Source organism: Plecotus auritus, assembly GCF_963455305.1.
Source record: "Plecotus auritus genome assembly, chromosome: 2".
Lineage (NCBI taxonomy): Eukaryota > Metazoa > Chordata > Mammalia > Chiroptera > Vespertilionidae > Plecotus > Plecotus auritus.
This window is the reverse complement of record NC_137771.1, coordinates 36,167,214-36,182,892: the sequence shown is the minus strand read 5'-3', so window position 1 is coordinate 36,182,892 and position 15,679 is coordinate 36,167,214. Positions and strand designations below refer to the sequence as shown.

General features: G+C 45.4%; 1 protein-coding gene across 12 annotated transcripts in view; it reads left to right on the top strand.

Moving 5' to 3' along the window:
- The window catches only part of ELAVL4 (ELAV like RNA binding protein 4), a 90,150-nt gene extending 74,728 nt beyond the window's left edge, over positions 1-15,422 (top strand). For 4 of the 12 annotated variants that reach the window (XM_080655887.1, XM_080655894.1, XM_080655886.1 and 1 more), the window contains exons 4-7: positions 8,512-8,665; positions 10,363-10,588; positions 12,176-12,214; positions 14,678-15,422. In XM_080655887.1, coding sequence (XP_080512013.1) covers positions 8,512-8,665; positions 10,363-10,588; positions 12,176-12,214; positions 14,678-15,005 — 747 coding nt within the window. In that variant the 3' untranslated portion in view covers positions 15,006-15,422. Of the gene's footprint in view, positions 1-8,511; positions 8,666-10,362; positions 10,589-12,175; positions 12,215-14,635 lie in introns of all 12 variants that reach the window. The other 8 variants (XM_080655893.1, XM_080655889.1, XM_080655884.1 and 5 more) reach the window with 4 other exon arrangements.
- Positions 15,423-15,679: the final 257 nt, after the last annotated feature.

The following is a 15,679-nucleotide window of genomic DNA, read 5'->3' as shown; positions in this document are numbered from 1 at the left end:
GCCTTGAGCTGTTCTTTCCAGGAGAGTGGCCATTAGCCATATACAGTTATAATTTGAATTTGAATTAAGTAAGATTAAATAAAATGAAAAGTTCAATTCCTCAGTCACACTAAGTATGTTGGAAGTACTCAGTAGCCACATGTAGCTAGTAGCTACCATATTCAACTGCACAGATCTAGACCATTTTCATGGTCCCCGAACGTTCTATTGGGCAATGCTGGCCTAAAACCTCAGTGGCCCCGGGAAATATTCTCTTCTCCATCCTTATCACAAAGCCCCAGGGCAAATCAGCGGCCTATCAAAGGTCATAGAGCTTTTCCCTCTTCCCTCCCCACTCATGATTCAGTCAAAAGAGCTCCATATTGAGATGGAGAGACAAGACACAGCTCTGTCAAACACTCCCAGAATGACCTGGGAACTTACTTTACTTCTCTGGACTTAACCATCTGCAGAATGGTTCTTTCCAGCTCTAACAATCTAAGATATTATAGCACTATCTTTCCAGCTTGGTAACATTTCAGGGCAAGAGCAGTATGTGCCAAGTACACGGCTTTTATTTCACTGTCCATCCACATCAGCCTACCATAGGGGAAAGATCCCCAAACTTGAAGTCATATCTGGCTTTGTCTTAGTTCAGCTTTGTGACCTTGGATAAGTACTTGACCTCACTGAGTTAGAGTTTGTCATAGGGAAAATAGAACTAATAATATCTCACCATGGCATACAGTGGGTGTTCAAGTAATGCTCCCCAGAATGAAGATGAATGCAGTTGACTTCTAAAGTGAAAATTACATGAGGAGAGGGGAAGAATTTTTTCCATCTACCTGTTTCAGAGTCTGAGTCTTGTTGAGTCTTGGGCAGCATACATAAAAGGCTTTGTATAGTGGAAAGTATTATGGAGCTTCCAGGTGGCCACAGTAACCTTATCAGGTTTTCAAAAAGCAAGAGTCAGGAGTTACAGTTTAATGAGGAGAGTGACTAAGTGTCTGAAGCCCTGCGTCTGAGACCAGCTTTTCCACTAGCCAGGCTATGAAACGATTAATTAGCACATCTCTCCCTTCTAGGGCCACCAGACAGACAGCGAAATTCTTGTACTTAGTAAGCCTCCTCCATAACTTGATGGACTTTTAAAAAGAAGTTATAAAACACACGAATCCATCACCATATCTTTGTTTTAAAACACATAGTTATTTGGCCTACTGTGAGCCAGAGCCTCTCATGATATTCTTGGATACTCGTCAACTCCGTGACTCCCTTTCACTTCTTCTCCACAACAGAGTCAGCTCCTGGGAGCTAAAAGACCTTGCATACAGTATATTTCAAATTTCCATTTCAATTCAGAGAGCATTTATTCAGCACCTGCCCTATGTAAGGCTTTGCAACTAGATGCCACAGGAGGTCTGCACAAACCACAATCAGAATGCTCAGACTATTAGGGCAGATTCAGTGTTGACACAGATGGCTGTGATGCGAGGCAGGGTGTGATAGCTGCTGCCATTGAAATGTGTACCATCTCTGGAGTCCAAGGAGAGAGCAGTCATTTGTGCCTGGGCTTCATGGAGGAGGCAGAATTCAGGCTGAGCCTGGAAGGATGGGCAGGAATCCCTTTTGCCACAATGATAAACAAACAGCAAGAACAAAGACGTAGAAGTAGAAACTTTCAGTGTACATTCACTTTTTTTTGTTTGAATTGAGGTGGAAGGTGCATGGAGAGATTAGCAGGAGGAGAGGTCAGATTTGAATGCTCAGGTAAAGGATTTGAACTTCCATCACAAGGTGCTAGAGAACCCTTGAAAGTGTCTGAGCAGGGAGAAGTGTCACATTCAGAACTCCCTTGGAAATGTTAGCATCAGGTTTTGCCCCAGATAACAGAATATCATGTATCAGGTGGCGGGAGGGGGGAGTATGTGGCCCCAGTCCTCATACTGAGACCTGTCCTGCCTGCGGTCCTCGCAGTCAAAGCTGTGGTTTCCAGGAGTCAGCTGGCTTCTTTCTTCTCTCCCAGCTCTTGGGGTAGGATTGGAGGTCCTTGAAAGAGTTGCTCCTAGAAGGCCCTGGAAGCACCAGAGTCTGTTCTCTGCTGCTGCTCTTCTCCTGGTCTCTTTGAAGTGAATGTCCCCAAGGATCTGTATGCTCTAGGGAGGTTGTGCTTGTTCAGAGAGTAGGGTGTTACAACAGATTAGGAGAAATCTGCATCCTGATATTCTGGAATTATCTATCTTTGTGTGTGTGTCCTCTGCTAGACGAAATAGTCCTACTATTATGTTAGGAACTATTGAATTCCTCTCTGCACCCTCAGTGTCTAGCGTAAGGCTGATTGCATAGCAATCATACCAAAGCCACTATTTATTGAGCACCTACTGTGTGCCAGGCATTGTGCCCAGGAATCCTACATGCATTAGCTTGTTTAATCCTCAAACATCTCTATTAGAAAGCTTCTAAACTACATTATTCAAGTAATGCAGCTCAGAAAGGTTAAGTGACTTACCCCAAGGACACATAGCCAGTAAGTGGTCCAGATTTAAACTCACATCTCTTCAACCTCAAAGTTCTTGCTCTTAATGAGGTTACTCTGTTGCCTTTCCATTCCAGAATAGATGCTCAATTTCAGTTAAGGACAGATAAATGAGAACTTCCTTGAAGCGACCTGTCTAAAAATACAGTTGCCTGATATTCTAACCAGTACCTACCAGTGAGACTCACAAGATAAGGGATGATGAAGATAGGAAGGATGCTTCTAGTGTGTGGAGCTAGAACAGAAATAGAAGAAGGGTAGAAACTCTGGGGAAGACAGCTTTTAACTCAGTAGAAGAAATAATTGTCTAGTAACCAGTGATGGCATAGGATGCCTCCTGAAGCAGTGAGCTTCCTGTCCTTGGAAATGTGTAAGGTGAGTGGCCTACTGTTTGGATCCTGCCTTGAACTTTTTTAAAAAATATATATTTTTATTGATTTTAGAGAGGAAAGAAAAGGGAGAGATAGAAACATCAGTGATGAGAGAGAATCATTGATTGGACGCCTCCTGCAAGCCTCACAGTGGGGATTGAGCCCACAATCCGGGCATGTGCCCTGACCAGGAATTGAACCATGACCTCCTGGTTCATAGGTTGACCCTCAACCACTGAGATTCACCAGCCAGGCCTGCCTTGAACATTTGAGGCCACTTACAGCATCAAGTTTCTGTAAGCAGGTTTCAAGGATGGTGCTTTATTTCTAATGTCACCTGTCCCCTTTATTTCCACTTACCATGATCGGTTTTTGTAGAAATTGGCAGTTTTGTGAATAGAATGCTGAGCTTATGAAAACACCCAGTCAATGATAGAAGTCCTTTTTGTAACTCGAAGTGCCCAACAAATGATGCCTCCAAGTTCTAAACCCATTGAGAAATGAAGCAAAAGAGTAAAAGATATGGAATCCTAAGGTCATCTTAATACTGTTTAAGTCCCAGATGAATTCCATGGACACAATAGGCTTCCTCACGCAGAACCCCACACTTGCACAGACTGACACGCCCCATCGCAGGTGGTCTGGTCCCCACAGGCCTCCCTATATCAGAGCACAACCTGCTCCCATAGAACCTGAGAGCCTGGAGCAGAAAGTGTGCTTCCAGCTGGCATCTGACTCCCAGAGGGAGGAGGCAGGGAGCAGCTGAGGCTCATGTGCCCATCTCCTTCACTGAGGCCTATTCAGAGTCGGCACGTCCCTCCCCCTGGCCTGCACTGCTTCTCTAGGGCCTCCCTCCACATGGAAGGAAGCACAGGGAGTATGAAATGAGTATCCCCATCAGGAACAACCCTCTGTGTCTCACTCTCCACTTGTTTGCTTACTTCCCTCAGTGGCCTGTGGGGCCCTTGAAATAGAGACGCTCTCACCCCTAGCACAAGGCCTGACACACTGGAAGTGTTGAGGAAGGGGTGGAATTAATGAACTTTAATCTTCTAATGCCAGTATTTTCCTGAAGGAGCACCTTTCCAGGGCAGAGAAGATGGCTTTTCCTCTCATCTTATATTCCTAATAACACCCAAGATGATGCCTTTATCATGTTTTCCAAGTCCTCTCCCTTCTCTGTACCAAGTCCTCTCCCTTTTCTGTACCATGGCAGGTCAGACAAGGGGCAGGTGTTGCCAGATGATTCAGGAAATGGTTCTCCCCAGGCCATGCTCTTCCTCCCACCCTGCCTAGGCAGTGCACAGGTGAAGGTGCCTGTGAGTGTTGTACAGGAAGGAGCAGCCCCAGCCCTGGTCCTGCTGCCCTGTCTGTGAGGAATGGCAATGCCTGCCTTGCTCCCTTGGCAAGAATCGCTGAGAGCTGCCTTGCGAAGTCACTTTGGAAAATGGAAAACGCTTTGCGGATGGGAAGCAGTGGAATCTGTAGGGATGTGTAGGGCTAATTCATGGCTGTGGACTGGTCAAGGACGATCCAGACCCCACCAGGATAACCGAGGACAGTGCCTCCATAGGAACTCACTGGCAGTGTTCCAAATGTTTGCTTATGATAAAATTAAAAAGTGTGTCCCAATGAGGATTGGAGTCCCAGGCTGGCCCACAAACACCGGTATGACACATCAGTAATCATACTTACTAAGTATCAACTAAATTCTACGTATGTGCTAGACACATTCAACCTATCATCTCAATGCTTTACAATAACCCATCAGAGGAGAATTGTCCTCCTTTATACCAGTAAAGAAACTGAGACTTATCAACATATAATTACTTGCCAAAGGTCAACTACTTGCCCACAGTCAGGATGCATAGCTTCATGCAGTACTGTCACTCTTGGAGGGGTAGGGCTGCTGTGAGCCTGCAGGGATGGAGAGGGATGGGGAATTTGGAGGGACTGCAAATCTTCCCTCAAGATCATTTGTAAAGTCAGCCATTTACCTTCCCCTCCCTGTGGACCACTCTTATCCAGAGAGAGAAAAGTAGGCTCCCTCCTTTCAGCTTTTTCCAAGCTCCGGAGCAAGATCAGTGCTGGCCTAAAAATGCCAGTCTTGTCTTCAGAGATCATGGGTGAATGAAGCAAGTCGGCTCCCCATGGTCTTAGGCACAGGCTTCTGCAGGGCGCTGCCTCCAGCATTGAAGCCCCAGGTTCTAGGCTCAGTGGGGTTAACAAGCCAGCCATGCCTGACTCTGCAGGAGCTGAAAATTGGGATCTTTAAAAATGTTTCACCTGAACAAAGGGCCACCACCTGTAGTCACTCAGTGAGGATTTAATAAATGGATGAGGGGATTGGAAAAGTTTAAGATACTGGAAGGAGTGTTTTGGATATTGAATTGTGGAAAGATCCTTCTTTCTGTCATTTTTATCCACTCCTATTTCTACATGTTTCCTGGACAGGGAACTAAGAGAACAATAGACTTAAGGTTCCAAATAGAGGAGAACAACTAAGCAGCAGGAATTGGCTTGGCAGAGGATAAGCAGGGTGCTGTTCGCCTTTGAGATGTGCTGCTGCTCTGTGGCTGGGGCCTGTCCTTGACTGAGAATCTCCCTGTCAGAATCATCTTTTGAGGAGATGATTCTGGTTGTGTCATTGGCTTCCCAGTGCCAGCTCCTTTTCCCAGCAGGTGTGTCCCAGCCTGCTCCCCTCTGTACCCAGTTCTGGGTGCCCAGAGCTAATGGGAATCCATATATGTACCCTGTGGATATCAGGCAGGCCCTACACTAAGCCCTTGACCTTCATCTTCCTGTTGGTCCTCAAGTAGAGGAGTGATATCATCAGGCCGCCATTCCCTGACCCCTGACACTGTCACACCACCTGTTTCTCCATCAGTCTCACCTCAGCTCTGTCTCCTTCCTGGCCCTTTTAATCCTTAAGAAAAGGGAGATTAGTCTCTCCCTTCTCTATGTTCCAGTTGCATCTATACATCACCCTGGAATAGTATACATTTGTGGCATTGTGGTGATTGGTCCATATGCATACTAGTCATTCTTCCATTTAACACATTTATTGAGTACCTCCTGAGTGGTCTCTGTTGCACCCATTGCACTTGGGGGTCCTTTATGGCAAGAAACCATGCCTTGTTCTTGCGTGTTGTATATCCCCTCAGAGTGGACCCTCAGGAAATGTTTGTTGGGAAGACCTTTAAATGATGTCTAGCCCTACAACACTGTTTCAGTCCTTCCAACCACAGACACTGGAGAATGGGAAGCCTATCCCTTAGCTCTTAGCTTAGTGGGGAATCACAGCTATGGTTCTGGATGCTTAACTCTCAGTGATTCCCCCTTAATTCTCAGAAATCCAAGCTACAGTTAACCCCAAGGAGCCATTAATGTTAGCATCATTCAATGTGAGCTGTGGTGTTCACTCAGTCTTTCAGTGGGTGTTGAGTACTGTGGGTATCAGGCTCTGTGCTGGGAGCTAGAGCCACAGAGATGAATAAGACACATGTTTACAACCATGGCTTCAAGGAAATCCACAGACTAGATGGAGAGATGGTGAATCAAAGTCAGGACAGGTTAAGTACTGTGGGTGTGGCTCATTGTGAGCCCTGTTGGGAGATCAGGGAATGCTAATTAGAGGAGGTGGCATGTGAGCTGAGCCTGAAAGAGGAGTAGGATTTGCAGCTGAGGAAGTAGGTGGGAAAATTTTTCCCCTTGAGCAAACCCAAAGAGGGAGGAGGGTGTGTTTTATGGAAACACAAAGGTCATTCAGATAATTTGTCAGTAATTGGCAGGGGTCAGACAGGATGGCCCTTATTATCATGGACATATCATGAGTTTCTGTTTCTCCCTACTGCTCCCTCCTCATGCCTAAAGAAGTGTTTTGCAAGGTTATAATCAGAGATACTTTGTCCCTTAAAGGAAAGCAGGGGAGAGCCCCGTGTGGAGTGACACCCTGGCCAGACAATCCCATAGGGTTCTTGGTGTTTCATCCTCCAACCCCAAAAAATGCACACACGGGACCCTCCATGTAAAGGTCCCTCTGCCTGTCAGCCATGTCCTGGGGAGGAGCCTGGAGAGGCCAGCCATGAGCTTCTAGAAGGTGAAGACACTGCAGGTGAGCTGCCTTGTTCCATCAGCAAGATAAGTTAGTCCTTCACATCATTTACCAGTTGAGCCAACATCTATTGTAGGAGTGGAACCCATAGAGGGACCTGGCATCTCTGTCAGGGAAAGAGAGAGAGTGCCATGGTGAGGGGTCTGCTCATGCCTCGTTCCTCTTTGCTAGACCCTGTCTCAGACACAAGGCCCACCTCGCTACTGGAGCTTTAGTTGTTAATGCCAGAGGTCCAGTTTAACCTGGATCATTTCTTTCGCACACATGCTTTCATGTGTGTGTGCACGCACGCGCGCACACACACACACACACACACACACACACACACACACACCTAGAGTCTTAGCAGGTCTTGTAAATTGGTTATAGATCGAGTAAAACTCCCAACTGAACAATGCTAAGGCAAATAGGTCCCTTCCTGTCCGACATTGTCAGATGTGCTCTGAAATGACTGTTTTCATCATCTATTCTGAGCCATAACCGCCCCAGAAATAGCTTTAGCAGGAAAGTGCTTTGTTAGACTAGCTCTAAATTATATTTCAAACGTCTGATGTTGTTTTCTTTAAAAAATAAATAAATAAGTAAATGAAAGTCTAAAATTAATGACTGCTGGGGTTTGCTTTGCTTGTGTGTACTGCTACAGATTTGGCTTCTTGCAGATGGAATTTCAGATCTGTTTACACTTCTGTGTTTGCTTTGGGGGGGGGGGGAGCAGTTGAGAGATCTGGGAGGACAAATTTACAAAGTGGAACTTATTATAAGCATTGGTGAGGCTCTCGTCTCTCTCCTGCTGCCCTTGCCCTCCCTCCTCTCCACCTCGCCCTCATTTTGTTTATTGTGGTTTCATCTGCTCCGCCTCCAAGTTCGAAGGCAACTGGTTCTTGCAGATGTTCTGACAAGGTCACATATCCAGTTTTGCAAGCAGATGTTCATTCAGCCCCATTTCACCAGCGCTTTGTCATTCAGCGAGAGCAGACCTTGTGGGAACAGATTGGAGCAGCACAAAGGATGGAACATAAAAAATCTCGCAGAGAACCTGATCGCTTTTATGTGCTCAAGAAGACAGGAATGGTGTGGGGAGGGTGCCAAGGAGAGAAATCCGCAGAGCAAAATTTTATGGGTGGGTTTTTTTTTATTATTTATTCAAAGATTATTATGTGTTGGATACAGTAAATCATCTATACACCCACACCCAGGAGGTAAATCTCCAGAACTCCAAGCGTGGGTAGTTCTGCATTTAACAGCTGCCATACAGTAGCTATTTTACTCTGCACTTAGAGACCCTTATCTGTGCATTTGTTTTAAGTTATCGTCAACTCTCCTTTTGTTCCTCTATTGCTGTTCTCCTGGTTCTCATTACTATTATAAGGGGAGCTATAATCTGAGCTCCTGAATTATTTAAATGGACACCATGAGTTAGAAAGATAGATTCTTGTCTTGGTGGTTGACTTGGTCTTGCTACTCGGAAGGTGTTGCCTCTAATGGATTTAGCTCCTCTTGTTTTTACCTAGGTCTCCTATGCCCGCCCGAGCTCTGCCTCAATCAGGGATGCTAACCTCTACGTTAGCGGCCTTCCCAAAACCATGACCCAGAAGGAACTGGAGCAGCTTTTCTCGCAATATGGCCGTATCATCACCTCACGGATCCTGGTTGATCAAGTCACAGGTTAAGTGTTTCTTTGTCATTTCTTTCCTTATGTCTCAATGTCACCAGCCAGAGCCCTGTGATCCATAGGAGCAGAGGGGTAATGGTTACATAGGGTAGAAGATATGGGTCATGAGTGGACAGATTTTTGACGTAAGAGAAAGACTTCTTCTCAATCAACTCCCCACATTGAAAGTGGGCCATCTCAGGAGGCAGGAGCCCTCCATCGTGGGAATCGGTCCAGCAGCAGCTGATCTGCTTGGCAGGGCTGTGAGGACGATTCAGGCATTGGGTTGAGAGTGGAACTATATGGCCTTCAAAAGTCTCTTTCAACCCTCAACCAGGTAACATTACACTTGTGTGTGTGTGAAAAGAACCTGTAGGTATCGCTCTAGCCCCGATGTTAGCATTATAGAGTGAGAGGGAACGTCACACTGGCCCATTTCACACAGGAGGAAACAGAGGTCCAAAGCGGGGGACCTGACTTCAGTCCAGCTAGTCAGTAGCAGTGCAGAGATATGAATCCAGGGTCCAGCACTGAGGTACTTGGTCCACACTAAAGAATGGCAACAACCACCTCTCAGTAAGAAATGCAAGGCACCCTCAGGTTTCATTTTTAATGACAAAATGTTTTCACCTACTCCCAACTTGCTCTCAATTTAAAACATCCCCTAGGAGCAGTTCAGCATGTGCTTCTCCTTCAAGTCATGCAACAAACCTTCATTGAAGCTGCTGTGCCCCAAACACTGTGCAGAGTGACACCAGGGTCCAGAGACAAAGGAAACCCTGGGGTCCAGGGCGGAGGAGGCACAGTCCTTACTGGACTCCCGTGTGATGAGCACCTGCTAGAGGCTGTCCAGTGCACCGTGAGAGCTCAGGAGAAGGCGCGCTATGCCTGCTGGAAATTGTTGGGAAGGCTCCATTGAGGATGTGAAGTTTGAACAGGGATTTCAAGGTTGACTCACAGTTATCTGGCAGGCAGATAGGATGCATCCTATAGCATAGGCAAAGAGGGCGCAGTTCCAGGCATGAAGTCGAGGAAGAACTCAACCTGTCCTAGGAACATCTGGCAGCTCAGCACGGCTAGCCTGAGGCTCAACAGGGGTTTTGGAGCAGGATCATCAGGGATATTACATGCCACCCTAAGAAGACTGAACTTTATCTGTTTGCAACATGAAGCCATGGAAAGGTTTGGGGTGGGGTGGGGAGGCTATTTGTTTGTTATTCTGTGCTTGGAATGGGAGACAATGAGGAACAGAGACCATGCACAAGGTAAAAACTTGAAAAGGTACAAAAAAAGGTCTAGAAGATGATATTAAAGGCTGTAATGTGGCCAGAGTTTGCTCTTCAAATAGATAACTTAGTTGCTAGGGGTGGAGGATCCACTGGAGGGTGAGAAATTGGACAGTGGGTGATCAGTCACAGCAACGAAGGGGAGATGAAGACTGAGCAGGGAGGTGTAGGAGGGCTGGAAGTGGCAGATGTGAGAGATGCCTGTGTTCTGTGGGTGGAAGTTACCTGTTCGAAGCCATGATGGCAGAAATGCAGGCAGATGCGTCTTGGTGGGTGTGATATTCAGGGAGCCAGGCTCAGCCCCAGCCCCACCAGTGGGCCGATTCCCCACAGAACGTCCTTGGGGCCCAGCCCATTTCTTCCTGGAGGGTTTTTTACCAGTTTGGTGTGTTCACTTTTTATTAAGGTTCTTTCTCTTTCCCCAGGAGTGTCCAGAGGGGTGGGATTCATCCGCTTTGATAAAAGGATCGAGGCAGAAGAAGCCATCAAAGGGCTGAATGGCCAGAAGCCCAGCGGTGCTACAGAACCGATTACTGTGAAGTTTGCCAACAACCCCAGCCAGAAGTCCAGCCAGGCCCTGCTCTCCCAGCTCTACCAGTCCCCCAACCGGCGCTACCCCGGCCCGCTTCACCACCAGGCCCAGAGGTTCAGGTAGGGGTGCCCACGTGCCCATTCACCTTGCTACCTGGTTACAGAGCTGGGTGAGGGCGAGGGAAGCCCGTGGCCCTGAAGGATGGGGCAAGGGTAAGAACCTCTGCCCCCTGGAATCACTGTGCAAAAGTCCCCTCCCCCTAGCCTCAGTTTTCACTCCCATCAAATGAGATGATTGGATCTTCCAATCCCCCTTTCAACTTACCACCATGACTGTGGTTAAACTGCAGATTCCTTGGCTTAAAAAAAATTTCTGTATTTAACCAAATAAGGTTCAGGTTCAACAAGAGTTCGTCACAGATGTGGCTGGATTTGGCAGTAGATTTAAGGGTAAGGCAGTGGCTTTAATAAAGTCATTGAAAAGAGCAGGTCAGGAGGCAGATCCTTGCCAGAGAGAGTGGGTTGGCCTGTCCTCCTCTTTCTTCTGCAGGTAACTGCTGGGTGAGGTGCACAGGGGTGCTCCCGTTTGTGTTAACTTTGCTCTGACTATTATGTCAGCATCTCTGGGAAAACTAGGAAGATGTGTCCAAGCCTTATCAGTGTTTCCTTTAGGAACCCCACCCCCTGGGGAGCTCCTGGGGTATTTCAGAAAGGCAGGTTTCTCTCCAGGAAGGCAGTTCGAGCTTGAACGGCCTCCACTGTGCAAGTGATAAGAATATTCTTGACCTACCCATAATAATTCTAAATAATTATTTTATTCCACCCATGTCCCAACTTCCCTTTAATGAAAGGTTCTTCTCCTTTTCAAACATCACATGGGGAGAGCCCACCCTTCCATCTGGCCACAATGAGAAGAAAAATCAGCCTCTGCAGTGTCCTCCCGTGCCCTTGAATGGGAAATGGTTAATGATTTCACGAAGAGTCCAAGTCATCTAATTTTTATTTTGTGCGAGAGCACATGCAGTGTTTATGTAAAAAACCTTTCCAGCAGGCTTCTAATGGCGGAAACTATGGTTACTACTGCCCCATGGTGAGAATAGCTTGTCCCCAAAAGGTGCTGAGCATGAGAGAGATAATATAACAGAATAGCAGTGTACGGGGAGGTGGTTTCCGGTTGCAAATAGTAAGCTGATTTTTTAAAAATCTTAACCTCAAAACTCCTCCTACCCCGCCCCCCCAAATGTGTGTAATAAGAAGATTTAGTTAATGTTGCTAGACAAGGAGAAAAGATCTGTGCTGATATGCATTGTGTGTGTACATGAATTGTTAATATGAGACCTTTATTCACAAGTTTCATTATAATAAAATGTGAACAACTTAAGAAGCCGCCTCTTTTTAACAATTTCACACACAATGTAAAGTAAAGTACACACAAATGTTCTGAAAGGTGGGGGATGGGATTAATTCAGGCCTTGAAAGAAAGGGAGATTCATTAGACACTTGCTTTAAACTCCAGCATTGACCTGAACATGAATTACTTGAAATGGAGGCAGGAAAGCGGGGAACCACTGGTGGATAGGCTCCTGAGCACTGGGGCAAGTGGTTGAGCTTTTCTTCTTAGAAAATGGAGCATTCTTATTAATAGTTCCATTGAGCGATCTTGCCATCTGTGAGGCATTAACCCAGAGACCCTCCTTCTCTTTGCAGGCTGGACAATTTGCTTAATATGGCCTATGGCGTAAAGAGGTAATTAAAACTCCACAGATTGCCAGATGTCCGTGTTGGCACAGATTGGGGCTAGAGTTTTTTTTTAATTCACTAACTTTACTTTTTTTTTTTTTAATTCTTCCTTTTTTCTTCCACCAGCATGTCCAATTCTTAATTTTCATTTCGGACTTCAGTTGGTTTGTTTCTCTTAGGGCACACAACGTGTGTTTTTGTGTTTCACTTTTTCTTTTATTTGCAGGCGGGCTCTTCCTATGGTTCAGGTGCCACAGCTACCGAGCCCTTGATAGTCCGGTCCTCCAGGCGGCTTCCCTCAGGGGAAAGGCTCCAACTCTGCCAGCTGATTTTGCAAACTTGCAGAGCAAACTGTTTTGCATTAGCAATGCCAAGATTCCGTTAAGAGGGCAAATTCCAGCAAATAAGAATTAGAATGTTTTGCTAATCATGGTTGACAATCTTATGATTGTCAGTGGAAAAATTAGATTTTGGACTTCCAGCCCCTGGCCAAAGCATGCATAAATGCATGGATGACCTTCCGCCTCCCGCCCCCATGCCTTCCCTCATTGTATCTGTGTGCACCTCAACCAGGGTTTTGTGTGTTTTTTGTTACAGGTTTTAACAGTTATTATCAATCCTCCCGTGATTATATATGTATGTGTGTTTTAAATTTGCTGTTTTGTTCACTTAAAGCCTGTTTGTGAGGTCGGGGGCTGAAATAGAGTGGAAGCTTTTGGGGATCTCTGAATGCCGTCACACGGGTGCTCCCAACCCAGTCTGAAAGCTGAATCTCGGGAAGTCGAGTGCATTATGTCACTGTGTCCATGAGATTCCCAAATGTGCTTTTGATAAGCCCCACTGAGCTGTGAGGGACAGAGCATCTTCATCATCCTGCTCAGTAGAGCTGCACACTGTAATTCCCCTTCCTACCGTCAAGGGAAGGAGATGTGTCTTTAATAGTCCGCACCACACCCCCTGCGCGAGGCAGTTCTTTCCCTGGGCCATGCATCGTAAGCATCCCGACCATGGGGACAGGCACACAGTGCAAGCTGTTAACTTGACAGCATACTCTGCTATCAGAGCTCTGGTCTCTCCAATCTCAGTCCTGGTACTAGGGAGGGGATGATCTCCAGGTGCCTAGCACACTGCTTGCCTGTTCCCACGCATTTTACATTTTTCCCAGTTCTTTGTCCCTGACCTTTGCTCCCCTCTAGCAGACAACATGATGAGAGAGAGATGCCTATACATAGATGGGGCCAGGAAAGACACAGCGGCAGCATGCGTGGCTGCCACCTCCTTCAGGTCCCCGCCCACAGTAAACATCACTGGTTGACAAGAGCATTCATTCTCTTGTCCCGTTAACCCCAAATTTGGACCCAGAATTCTTTCTACCAAAGTGCTCCAGGCAGCCATAACCAACTAGACTTGAAACCTCTTTGCTGACCCTGACTTTGGCCTTAACATAAACACTTAACTGTTCTCTACCTATGTATTTGAGCGAGGTCAGTTCATTCGGTTGGAGGAGAAGAGGTGAAGACAGTCTTCAGAAATAATGCAAATAACACTTAGACCTGGATTTGCCCTTCTAAGAATCTATATGATGATACTTTTGGTTTTGTCTTGTTATTTGTTTTTAAGCAAGAGGGAAGATTGACTTAGTGATTAAAAGCAAATTATGTCTATTGAGCTGTTATGTTTAGCATACCCTTCAGCAGCCATCTGATTGTCTAAATTCTAGATATAGAACTTTTTTTTCGTAGGACTTTCAAATCACTAAGAACATTTACTTATTTTTCAAACAGTTCTCTCCTCCTGTTTCTGCCTTCCAGAAAAAAAACAACCAAATGAAAAGCAAGATACTAATCAGTATGTGGTATAGGGTCAAAATCCCTATAAAAGTTTGGTATAAAACAAGGGACTGCAAAGATGGTAGACTTGAGCACTTCTAGAGTCATCCTCTAATCTACCTTAAAAATTAAATAAAATTTCCCAAGCATTGACTTCCACCAATGTTATTCACTTATTCAATCAATAAACGTTTATTGAGTTTCTACATGTCACTATGTCTGTGAGATTCCTATATGTGCTTCACTGAATAAATAAGTGGAGCAGCAGAATGAATGAAATCAAGCCCCTTCCCCAAGAACTCACTGTCTACCGTGGGGGAGGATAAGGATCAGAGTGGGATACCCTATGAACATATTCTGTGCTAGAACTGTGATAGAGCCTTGCTATGAGAGTTCCTTGTGGTTTTTAGGAACTGACCTAGGCCTTTCTCTTGGCATATACATGCCTCCGCCAATCTAGCCATTCCCATCAGAGGAAATGCCACAGACATGAGTTTTTGAATTTTGGTTTTTAAACCCTGAAGACTCTCCTGCAAACACTCACTCAGCCCTTTGCCCCGTGTCTGTGTCTGTGCATCTCTGTGTTATCCTTGGTCAGACTGATGTCTGGACCAGTCCCCCCTTCTGCTTGTCCCCCCAGGTTCTCCCCAATCACCATTGATGGGATGACAAGTCTTGTGGGAATGAACATCCCTGGTCACACAGGAACAGGCTGGTGCATCTTTGTCTACAACCTCTCCCCTGATTCCGATGAGAGTGTCCTCTGGCAGCTCTTTGGCCCCTTTGGCGCAGTGAACAACGTCAAGGTCATCCGTGACTTCAACACCAACAAGTGCAAGGGATTCGGCTTTGTCACCATGACCAACTATGACGAGGCCGCCATGGCCATCGCCAGCCTCAACGGGTACCGCCTGGGAGACCGAGTCTTGCAAGTTTCCTTTAAAACCAACAAAGCCCACAAGTCCTGAATTTCCCATCCTTAATTATTAAAATATATATATATAAGTATATACGAACAAAACACATGTGTGCACACACAGATACACACACACACACACACACACACGCACACACACACACACAAGAGAGAGAAACAAACCTTTCAAGGCTTATATTCAACCATGGACTTTATAAGCCAGTGTTGCCTAAGTATTAAAACATTGGATTATCCTGAGGTGTACCAGGAAAGGATTTTATAACGCTTAGAAAAAAAAATACAAAAAAATACAAAAAAATTACCTTTGATGCATTGAATGTTCTTTCATAGCTGTCGTTGTTGAATATAATATACATAGATAGCGATGTGCAGGGATTTTTACCCAGCCAGCTAACTTTACTACCTTCCTTGAAGGTGGGTCTTTTTAAGATGACCATTCGCTCATTTGAAGAAGAAAAATAAAAAACAAAAAAAAAATAATAAAAATAAAACAATTTTTACAAAGTAATGGGATTCAAAGAAGGGAAAAAAAGATTTTTCTTTTTTGTCAAAATGTTGATCCACTCAGATTGGTAAAATATATATATATATATATATATACCCACACAAATTAAAGAGGAATAATAAAAATTGCAAAAATGAAAAAAAACTTTTGCAAATTTTTTTATTTTTCCTTTTTTCTTTTCTATCATGTGAACTAAAACA